Source organism: Petromyzon marinus, chromosome 16 (assembly GCF_048934315.1).
Source record: "Petromyzon marinus isolate PM22_M1 ecotype Great Lakes invasive population chromosome 16, UKy_Petmar_22M1.pri1.0, whole genome shotgun sequence".
Taxonomy (NCBI): Eukaryota; Metazoa; Chordata; class Hyperoartia; order Petromyzontiformes; family Petromyzontidae; genus Petromyzon; species Petromyzon marinus.
The window spans coordinates 2,375,443-2,387,508 of NC_133682.1; the positions used below are offsets into that span (position 1 = coordinate 2,375,443).

At 44.8% G+C, this 12,066-nt stretch overlaps 1 protein-coding gene across 10 annotated transcripts in view; it reads right to left on the reverse strand.

The window, feature by feature from the left end:
* The window catches only part of LOC116942987 (amyloid beta precursor protein binding family B member 2-like), a 65,222-nt gene that overhangs the window by 18,910 nt on the left and 34,246 nt on the right, over positions 1 to 12,066 (reverse strand). For 7 of the 10 annotated variants that reach the window (XM_076067409.1, XM_076067411.1, XM_032955545.2 and 4 more), the window contains 5 exons: positions 9,939 to 10,234; positions 8,263 to 8,322; positions 7,746 to 7,831; positions 2,864 to 2,927; positions 2,117 to 2,263 (listed from right to left, as the gene is read on the reverse strand). In XM_076067409.1, coding sequence (XP_075923524.1) covers positions 2,117 to 2,263; positions 2,864 to 2,927; positions 7,746 to 7,831; positions 8,263 to 8,322; positions 9,939 to 10,234 — 653 coding nt within the window. The remainder of the gene's footprint in view (positions 1 to 2,116; positions 2,264 to 2,863; positions 2,928 to 7,745; positions 7,832 to 8,262; positions 8,323 to 9,938; positions 10,235 to 12,066) is intronic. The other 3 variants (XM_032955550.2, XM_032955549.2, XM_076067412.1) reach the window with 2 other exon arrangements.

A 12,066-nucleotide genomic window follows, 5' to 3' on the forward strand; every position in this document is an offset into this window, starting at 1 on the left:
ACCCAATCCAGTCTCGTGATCCCCGAGATCCATCTCATCATCCTCATTCCTCCTCTGGTGAACAACATCTGCTCCTCCCTCGTTTTTAAGAGTCCAACAACCACACTCGTATGTCTTATCACTGTTATATGCAACTCCCCCTTTCAACCATGTTAGAATGATTAAAGTAGGCAAAATAATATATTTACGTACAGAAGCTCCCAAGCGAGGAATGCACCTTGCCACCTGCCAGTGCGCATTCCTCTCGCTTCGCTGCACTTTTTATGGGGGGGGAAAAACTTTAGGAATGTCTTATCTGTAATTTGACCAAAAAACTTCACAATGCTTTTCTCGTTTTCCTGGTTGAACATGGAGGAGGGCATAGATGTGAAAGCGTAGAAGAAAAGCAACAAACAACGACCTTTGCTGTACTGCCCACGGTGTAAATGCAGGTCATGCATTTTGTTTTGTTTATGTTCAGGTGCATTAGTCTGGCTCCTCCAATGCATCATGGGACATTAGGTCAAAACAAGGATAGGTCCTGAAATTCTGTTCACATAGAAGACACTTTTGCATGGAAAGGAGAGCTATTTTGAGCCCACGTTTAATAATGGAGTGTGCCATTTGTAAAATATTCAAAGATTATTTTTTGTTGTATTCGGTCGAGAAAATGCAGATTGATAAATAACTCGTCGCTTCCCACGAACAATTTCCAGTATTTGAAAAAGCTATACAAGTAGTCTGGCGTACAGTCGTCTGTTACATTGACCTTAGGTGTTGCTGCAGCGGTAAGGGGGTTCATCATCAAATAGGCTGTGCTTCACATGGCACCAATTTTAAGTGGAGCCTCAAATTCTCAACAAAAAATATTTTGCAAACAACATCATGCAAACACAAATTCTCACTGGAAACGACAATGATGATGTTAATTTACTACTACTTCCCACATTGCAACCCCACCCCCCCATATTTGTAAAAACGAAGCAAGCTAATTTTATACCATTAGTATGACGTGAACCGTTTTGCAGCCCATTTATAATCAGCCTAATGAGCATTATTTTCTGCAAGCGAGTAAACACATGGATGACCGGAAACAGGCTTAAAATACAAATACGTTAAGAATACTTATACATTTTTTATTGCCAAAGTAGTGTCTTGTACATGCCCGTTCCCTGCAGTGTGTTATTTAAGTGTAAATTTGGCGAGCTGGCATCTAATTTTCACACTTGCCCAACACCAATGGCACCCATCTCTTTAGTGGCCTCTCCTTCCTCTGCAATCGTCACAATGTCAATCGTTAATGACTCGCAGGCAAAACGCAGTCCCGAAAGACTAGGCAGGCTGCTCGCCACACAAATCCTTTTCAACAGCACACTTGTGTTACGAGAAAATCCTTATACACACTTAAAATTTATACTTCCAGATTGCAAAATTGTGCAGGCATTCGGCATCAAGAGACAGACTAATGGCTTAATTCAGTTAATAGGCATGGAGTTTAATGCATCCCTTAGGTCCTAGAAAGGAATGCCAACCCCTTGGCCCAGATGCCCCGAGTGAGGCACAGTTGGTCGAGGCGGAGTGCGACGACGTCATGTTCGCCGCACGTTGCCGAGTAGCTTGCGCGTGCATTGCACGGACATCCATTCGTTACATTTACGATCATCATATGCCCATTCATTTTTTACGAGACCTAAACATTTCTTTCCTCTGCAAATGTGCGAAATTTTGTCGCGCAATAAATCAACGCGTACACCCGGTTGCTTTAATGAATTTTAAAATAGCGCTTGCTGCAGGTGAAATGGAGGTCTGTCACATGCATGTGTATATATTTTATCGGCTATTTCGTGTGGTTATTTCAATTTCAATTCGAGCTATTCCACTGTGGCTGCCATTGTGTGCACCAGAGTCAGAATGCATTTTTTTCTGCAAATGAAATCAAACACGAGTACCGCACACAAACATAAATGTGTCAACAAAACAACGCATCGCTCAGCCATGCAATTACAAGCAAAACACTGCACGTGCATTTAACCGCAACAAACACGTGCACATACACTTATGCGACTCCATTATTACACGAACAAGAAGCATAGCTCAATTATCAACGGGCGCGCACACAAGGTACGCCAGTGCTGACCTCGCCCCAGATGCCAGCCGTATCGCGGATGTCATTCTTGCGATACGAGAGCTGGCGGATGCAGTTGTTGACAGCCACGCTGCTCTTGCCTGGCACCAGGTCCTCCTCGGACATCTCCACCCAGCCCAGCGAGCGGACCGCGAAGCACTGCGCAAACATCATCGGGGGAACACGCTTCAAGTCAGCAGCAGCAGCAGCACCGGCACAACACAGAGTCCAAAAATCGCGGGCAGGCGACAACCATGGCAAGTGCGTGCAGAGAGGAGGGGGGGGGAGGTGGTGTTCTACGTTTGTTCTATTATTAATTCAATGCTAGGTGGGTCAAGAAGTCAGCGCTTTCAAGTACAGCAGCTTTTGTTCCCAGGCAGCAAGGTGGAACAACTGACATCACCAGCAAAAAGAGACACAGCACTGCCCTCCTGTGGTCACGGTGCATGACGTACTCCAAACAGCGCAACCATGCGAATGAACACTATCGATCGGCCTGTCTGCTTAGCACCTGGGTCCATCAGTGCAGACGGCTGGCAGCAGTAGAAACGGCACATTGGTTCAAAGTATTTTAGCACAAATGTAGATTCATATTTAAAAAATGAAGAGTGAGCATGCCAACGTAACCTTATTCCACTCAAGATTTAGATAAATGTGTTCATTTGTTTACATATTTATTTTGACCAATGTACGGTCAAATCGTAACATTTGACATACGTATCACAAAAGGTCAACTTAATTAACGTGAGAGGTAAGCACCTTCGATTCTGGATCACTAACGATGTTCCCCTTTCCATCCTCAAGCTCCTGCTGCTTCGCGTGTCTGCAAGTAAAACAGAGCCACTCATGGCATGAGCACTGAGATATTCAGCTCCGCAGGGCATGCCCACGCAACCTCTGCATTCAAGTTCTCCTTTACAACCACGAACTTCTCTTGGATACATCAATCGTGTAGTTTCCTGTGGAGGGTTAGAAGATAACCAGGGACAGTAACAACGTAAAGTACAAATTTTGATTTAAAGCTTTCGTGACTGCAGAGATTCAAATTCTTGGTTCTTTCGGTAAAGTCACGTAGAAGGGAAACAATAAAATAATAAAAATATAAAACAATGAAATTATCACGAAGTTTCGACTGCAACACAAGCAATCATCATCAGGTGTGAAAACCACAAGAAAATTTTTTAAAAGTGCCGTTTTTTTAACGTTAGCACCACGGAGAGCAATTTGGCAGTTATTCAGATGGACGAGTCCATCTATGTTCGGAAAAGAAGAGGGGGGAGACGAAAATAATAGATGCGGTCTGAAAGCCACCGTAAGCGTAAACAATCAATTAAGACCCGGAATGGTTTATCAAATCCTTCCAATGAATGCTAAGCCAGAATCCATCTTCTCGGTTGAAATTGTCTCTGTGTTTGTATATGTGGATAGCCTCATGAACGAATCTCTCATGGTACCCAGATGGCTTGCAGAGAACCTCTGCCTTGGAGAAGTCAATGTCATGTGAGCCTACTGAATTATAACAGTGATCTGCCACGGCCGAGGTGTTGGTCCTACCGTGTTTTAGGTCTGCTTATTGTTCACAGATGCGGTCCGAAACATGTCGTTTGGTTTCTCCAATGTAACTACTACCACAGAGGCAACTTAGTTTGTAGACGCCAGGGTACTGTATGTCCGGAATCACATCTTTAAGAGATTAAACCAGATCACGGATTTTATGTAATGTGTTGAATCGGACCTGGATCTTGTATTTGTTCAAGATTTTGGAGATCTGGGGCAATACCAATTGCATTTACACTGACCTCTGCTGCTGTAACTTCTTCCAATGCGAAACGAATTCTTTCCAGAACTAGCTTAAGCTCTTATCCAAGAGAAAATCAGACTTATACGCACCGAACTAGATCAGTTAGACAAGACACTCTACAAATCACACTTACCATTGACGGCAACAATGTCCACATCGGATTGGGAACATGTAGACAATATGACTGCCTCTTCAGCTGCTACTATGTCGACCAAATGTAAGGACAACCTGATTTCCAAATTTAACCTCCTCTCCAACAAAAGACCGGACCCACACACCAAAAAAGCTAGACGTTAACAAAGTCGTAATTAATCGCAGTAACAGTTCTATTTCCGATGGTCTGAAATCCGTTATGGCTAAAGGGCTAAACTTTGCAGTCACACCTAAACACATACCAGTGAATGATATCATTGCCCAAGTAGACGTGGCTCTCAAGGGCCTGGGTCACATCGCTGCAGACGTAGTAAATCTGAAATCGCTGCAACCCTCAAAAACGCTAAGATGCCAGCTAGCAACCTCAGCAAAGATGAGCGTTTTGAATTATATAAATTAAAAAAGAGGGATGACATTGTCATCCTCTCAGCCGACAAGGGCAATGCCACTGTCATCATGGATAAAATAGAATATAACAACAAAATTCAAGAATTACTCAACGATAGCAGCTATACAAAAATAAAAAAGAGATCCCACCAACAGCCACGTCATACAAACCAACAAAATCATTTCTGATTCAACCGCATTAATTGATCAAACCAAACAGTTCTCGTTGAAACCTTCTGCTGCCAGGCCACCAAGATTATACGGCTTACCAAAAATACATAAAGAAGATACACCCCTTCGTCCCATCGTCTCTACTATCAACTCCCCCACCTACAAACTGGCTCGTTTTCTGTATGAAATCCTGCGGCCTTTCACTGAAAAAAACACCTCTGCGGTACAAAATTCTACTCACCTGGTAACGACAATCAAGGGTATTTCCCTGTCCCCAGACGACCTTCTTGTCAGTTTTGATGTAGTTTCCTTATTCACCAAAGTTCCTGAACCTGATACCATCGCAATCATTGAAGACTTGGTTCATCAAGGACTAAACACTGAGGTACCCCCCCTGGTGAGACACTGCTTAACCAATACATACTTCACTTGGAATGGAACTCTCTACAAACAAACTGAGGGCACTCCAATGGGTTCCCCCTATCTCCAGTTGTAGCCAACATTTTCATGGAGAAATTTGAGACTGACGCCATCCACACTGCCACTCTGTGCCCAAACTTATGGAAGAGGTACGTGGATGACACTTCTGTCATCTGGCCACATGGCCGGCCTGCTCTAGACCAATTCCTCGACCACATAAATTCCATACACCCCGCCATCAGATTTACCATGGAAGTCGAAAAAGATGGCAAGCTACCTTTTTTGGATGTCCTAATAAAAAAGAGACCTGATGGTTCAATGAGCCACTCTGTCTACAGGAAAGCTACCCATACGGATGCTTACCTGAAACCGGCTTCCCACCACCATCCATCCCAGAAGAATTCCCTCATCAAGACTCTGCACCATACAGCCCAATGCATATCCAACCAGGAACACATAGCCAGTGAACTCAAGCACGTACACCAAGCTGTTAAGGCTAATGGTTACTCCGACTACACAATCCGCAAAGCCATTCAAAACCATCACTTTACCCTACATTGCGGGGATCACAAAAAAGATCTCCAAAATCTTGAATAAACACAAGATCCAGGTCCGATTCAACACATTACATAAAATCCGTGATCTGGTTCCGTCTGTAAAAAGATGTGATTCTGGACATACAGTACCCTGGCGTCTACAAACTAAGTTGCCTCTGTGGTAGTAGTTACATTGGAGAAACCAAACGGCATGTCTCAGACCGCATCTGTGAACACAAAGCAGACCTAAAACACGGTAGGACCAACACCTCGGTCGTGGCAGATCACTGTTATAATTCAGTAGGCTCACATGACATTGACTTCTCCAAGACAGAGGTTCTCTGCAAGCCATCTGGCTACCATGGGAGATTCGTTCATGAGGCTATCCACATATACAAACACAGAGACAATTTCAACCGAGAAGATGGATTCTGGCTTAGCAATCATTGGAAGGATTTGATCAACCATTTCGGGTCTTAATTGATTGTTCACGCTTACGGTGGCTTTCAGACCGCATCCATTATTTTCGTCTCCCCCCTCCTCTTTTCCGAACATAGATGGACTCGTCCATCTGAATAACTGCCAAATCGCTCTCCGTGGTGCTAACGTTAAAAAAACCGCCACTTTTTTCAAATTTTCTTGCTGTGGTTTTCACACCTGATGATGATTGCTTGTGTTGCAGTCGAAACGTCGTGATAATTTTTTTGTTTTATATTTGTATTATTGTATAGTTTCCCTTCTACGTGACTAACATAAAGTACATCTATTGCTAAGCTCATATGTCCACACAACCAGATAACCGTTGGATAGGCCAAAGACAGCTTTGCATGCGAATGCATAGCACAAAGTCCACCACGCTGCTCGTGGCACATCAGTATAAGTCACCAGTATTTGCATTGAGGATTCCTATGAATAAAGCTCCCGGAACTCTGCGCCACTCCTCGAGTGTCAGTGCAACTCAGTTCCAGGACAAAATAACAAAAATAATTATATTAAAAACAATAACAATCACATTTATTTGTTCAGCCCCATAGTTCAGAGACAACGTCACGAGGCTTAGGCCAGTGGTGACGCTTGAGTGTAGAGGAGCCGGTGACTTTTGGTTCGAGTCCCAAAAGCTACGTGAAACAATTATATATTTTGTAATGTTTTTGGAACATTTTTTGAAATGGGACAAAGCAAAGGTCATCTAGCAGAGCATTCAAGACCGATGGAGAGGTGACTCGAATTGGTCTGGAAGCCATTATGGTTCTGGTTGGCAGAAACACAATCAAGGATTTGCTGGCCGATTGCAGATGTCCCATCGGCTCGTGAACCGTGGGTTTTTGAAACAGACAAATTCTGTCAAGAGCCATATTGCAGGTGACCCTTGCAGATCAAAAGTTACGTGTTTTTTGTCGCCATAACTTATGTATGTATGTATGTTGAACTTCTTTCGAACCATACGTAGCAAACTGTGCTAATCAGAGGTGCGGAGAAGGAAGAGACGAATATTTTTTTGTTCAACCAATGGTGTTAAATGATTTAATTGTGTCTATGGCTGTGATGGCTGGTGATAAAAATCTTCAACCCAATGTGCACATTGCAATACTGCAGTGTTTCACAAGTGTCACGACAGATTTAAACAACTTGCCTTGGTAAAAAACGCAGGCACACAGTATTGTGATTTGGCATGAAGCCTCCGCAATCTATTTTTGAAGGAAATTATTTGGTGATGCTGCGTTGGTGCACGAGCACAAATTAGAAAACAAAATGTAAACATGTCAATAACAGTGGTTTGAAAGTAAAAAAAAAATGATATAATAGGTGACGTTTCAGACTATGGACCTCATTCATGCTCTATGAAAATGGGTCATTACTCAAAACGTTGCTTGTTATGTATTTCCTTTTTAAGGCAGCATTATTAACTCATGTGTTTGGTGTTTTGATATTTTTAAGGAACACTACAAACACTGCAAGCTGTCACTGCACTCCACTGTCATAGGCTCGAGGGAACATTAATGCACGGAATGGCTCATTTCTAATTGGATGGCACTTGGCCAAATGCCTCCTTTCCCCCATGTGCTCATTGCATGAACTCAAACAGAGTCCCCAGGAATTAATGTCTAAGGCACAAACAAAGTGGCTCCGGAGGTCAGTAGTGTCCCCGCCAGTGTGAGAGAGCGATACCCACCCAAGCTTGAGGGAAGCGTAGCGCAGAGTGGCTCCTTCAAACTCTTTGAGGCTTGGGTCAGGGGTCACAGTAGCAGCCTGAATCTCCTAAAGAAATGCGGGGATGAGCGAGAAAGTCAATTGACAGAGTTTCCGGCTCAAAAACACCCACAGCTAATCCCCTCTCTTTTTGTCTTTTTACAGAGTGTAACCTTTAACGGCCTTTCAAATGTAATGAATTTATGTCACATCAAACGTACCGACGCCACAAAATTATTGGTACAAACATCGTGCTTATGAAGGTTACTTTGTTTAATAGTTGTTACTTTAAAACAAAATTCAGTACACTGACAAAAAAAAAGCATGCTTTTAACAAACAAAGCAAAGCAATGCAAAAACATCGAAGAGAAAACGTACCATTCTCTCTCTCGCGCGCGCACACGCACACACACGACACAGCACAAGGTCCGATTGAAAATGTGACATTTGTGGAAGGAGCCAGGGCTCGTTTTGGTTGTGGGTACAGGGAGAACACTTGCCTTCCATTCATTAAAGTCAATTTTTCTACAAAGGCCAGAGACAGAGATGGCAGACACAGGCTGCAAAGGACAAGGAAGGGAGACACAAAAGTAAGACGGAGGGAAAGCACACGGTTATGGTTGCGCGCCACACCGCACCAAACAATTGCCCGTGCATTTATGAATAGCGTTTATGACTTTTAGATTGACGCACTAAACCCTTCGGAATTAGTTGTGGGGATTCTAGTACAGCTATGGCTCTTTTTTAATGAGGCCTCTATATGCAAATCGATTAGCACAGTGCCGCCCCGGCACATTGCTCCCACATGGAAAAGCGGCACAAACAATATTTCCATCCAAGCGCACTTTTGACTAAAGAATGGGCACTCAATCCAGAGGCAGGGAATTCCACCGCTGCAGAGCTGTCAAGGTATTTCGCATCGAGTTTATTAACCTCAAAAGATGTACAACTTATGCTGGAAAAGGAGCAATTCTTCAGGTATTTGTGGGAGGAACTATTCAGTGGCCACACTGGATAATGCACAGTGCCAAATAATCGTAAGCTCCGTAAAAACCTGTCCAAACACCTCCAGGCTTTGTTATTTGTGTTGTGGTTTTTAAGTGGTTCTTTTTAATTGTGAGCATTTAATCTCCTGTCATATTTGTGGTGCAATTCTAAATCAAGGCCGTTATTTATTTGGTGTAATTAAACATTACACACACGGGCACACGGCTTACAAATTATGTGACCATAACAACTTAGGTGCTGCATCTACTAGACCAACTGTATTTTTTTAATATGCGCTGTAAATTATACTTGTATGTTCACCACCATCATCATCTATCCACTGCTGGATGAAGGCCCTTACCAGGGCATCTCCATCTTTAACAGTTCCAGGATGTAACAATCCAGTTTACTCATCCACACGAGCTGATTTAATCGCTCCATTGCTTCGGTGGGCCTCCTTTGGCTGCCATTCCATCATCAGCCTCTACCACTGGCCATCATCCCTTCGAAAGACGCATCCTTTCGGAACCCACTTGTTTTTTTTCTCCAGTCAAAATTACGTCTTTAAACCTGCACATGCAGACAATGGTTAAGGCTGCGGGACGAACAACACCTACAAACGATCCGAAATAGACGTATGTATAAAGGGGATAACATGAAGCCAACTCATATGCAGGTGCCGGGTGGATCGCTACATCGCAGAGCCGTGAGGGACGGTAGCAGCTTGGTGGAAGCCTTCAACCAATATTGGACTAAACTTGGCTGATGATGGTACCCTACAAGTGCACCGACACTGATGGAGAACAGCTCATCTCTGCACTTGGTGATATTATGCTCGAATGAAGGATTAAACGAAACGATTTATTTTACCAGGTAAGGCCCACTGAGCACCACAGCTATATTTCAGAAGCGAGTTGTCCATAAATGATAGCTCAACGATGTGGCTTATCCCAAATAAATTTATAGCAGTGATGTTGATTCTACATGTGGACGGAAAAAACTGGAGGACCCAGAGAAAAATCCACGTGACCATGGGGAGAGAGAGACGCAAACACCAAATATACAGGTTTCAGTGTCGGGATCGAACCCACAACCTCCTATATACCAGGCGAGGTAGATAACATTTTGCCACCGTGGCACCCATTACATGGACGTCGACAATAAAGGGGGTAAGAAAATTCCGTCGTGCCTCTGCTGATGTCCATCCACCCCCGTGGCGGGCCTTCACCTCCTTCTCCTGAGTTGGCGAGTCGGCCGGTGTGCTGACGGCGGACGACTCCACGGAGCAGATGTCCTTCTCGGTGCAAGTGCCCGGCGAGGCGATCTCGCCGTCACCCTCGGAGCGAGCCGTGCCCCCCGGCGCCTCCCACTGCGTGGTGCCCGTCGGGATGTGCCAGTAGTAGGTCCCCGACGAGTCGCACACCTTCTTCCAGCCCGGAGGGAGGTCCGGGTCCGAGCCGAACGACGGATCCGTCCACAGCCCATCTGCTTTCAAACCACGCGGAGCAAAGCGGCGCGATTACGACTCCACTTTGATCTCTATCGCAAGGTGAAGGGTAAAAGGTTGCAGCCCTGCAATTGCTCGCAGAAGGACCTCCGCCTTACAGACGGAGCTCTAGAGACCCGCTCCAGAGGGTATTTTGTTGCCTCCTGTTCCATGCCGGCCAGACAAGTTGGAATAGGTGGGGGTACCCACATTTCACCCCGACACACGTGACCTGCCGATTGACTGTGGTGTACTCATACTGCCAAAAGGATCTGTTTGCCACGTGCAACAAGATCGAACTGGCGACCTCTGGACTGAGCACAACCCCATTATACCAGATGAACAAAAATAATAATTTGTGTAGTTGCACCAAAGCATCTAATGTGCACACATGCAGCCCTTCAGCCTAACCACCACTGGAAAAACTTGTGTAAAAAGACATTGAATATCAATACCAACTCCTCGACAAGTGTGGCGGAGGTCTGAGTTCCATTTTTGATGGCCAGTGTACATGCATCCTCTACTGCCATCCTCTTCAACGCAATGTTGATGCTGCTACATATACCCACTGTGTGTGCGCACAGTCAGAAATGAACATTCGTGCTGTGGGGGGGGGGGGTATTCAGGTATCATGGGGGTGTTGAAGGAGAAAAGGCGCAGAGGAACAACAAAAAAGGCAATCACGGCAAAGGCACTCATAAATTAACCCCACACGCTGGCGGGCACACTGGTCGAACGCCAAAACAGTGAGAGAGGATCTGTTCACCGCGTGATAACGAACTCATTACAGCACTTAGGCCATAAATATGTGCTTGGCCCATAAATATGTAATGGCACATGTCCTTTCCCGGGGAACAACACACGGGCAGGGCCATTTCAAGAGCAGGCAGGTCCCCGCGCAGATGAATTCCTCCCTGAAGGAGGACTTAACGACTGCCCGTCATTGAGGAGCTCTGCACCAGCACCTTCCTCGGCTGCTTCCTAGGGGGCACTCTTTAACCAATCCACAATCCAGCGTTTCTGCCTGTTTGCGATGAATTTTGGTTCACTATACATTTAATCAACATCGTTGAATTACAGTGCAGATTTTAACATTTAATTTCGTCCGATGTTATCGTCAAACCACTGGTACTGACTTTCCCCTGTTATACGCCGATTTTTATTGTTAATTAAATCAGTTAACAATGTGGAATGACTGATTAATCTGTACACTAAAAGAGCCAATTATTACAGCCATGATGCTTACTATCAAGTCTTTGTGGCTGATGGGACTGGATAGGGGAGTAGTGGCAGAATACGTCGATACTATCCAGTAGCCGGAAAGAAAGACAGATTTGCAAGACTCACAAATTACGCCACATCAAAATTACAACATCGTCGCTATGCAGGGTGCCTCCACATTGTTATCCGGAATGCCATCACAGCCACCATTTCCGCACAACCCACACTAGTATCAATCTGACTCGTATCTGTCTTCGATTGTTTACAGTCCTTTGTCAACCTATTGCTAGATGAAGGTGCCCCCATTCCGCGCCAATCGTGGGGGATGTTTGAACATAGTTCACCGCGCTGGCGAGTGCGGGTTGGTAAAGGGGAGCGAGACCCGGACTGGTTCAGCTCTCACTCGCCAGTGATACTAGCCGTGGCCTGAAATCAAACTCAAGTCGACAGGGTTCATTACACAATTCGCCTGGACGAAAACATTTCGCTTGTTCCTGCGGGATTGCTGGAATTCCCCTAGAATTAGACTGTGGTTTTGAATCTGGGTGGAATGGCGAGTATGCGAAACGTCTTAATTCCCCGCGAGTTGGCGTCTGTCCTGGGGGGTAAG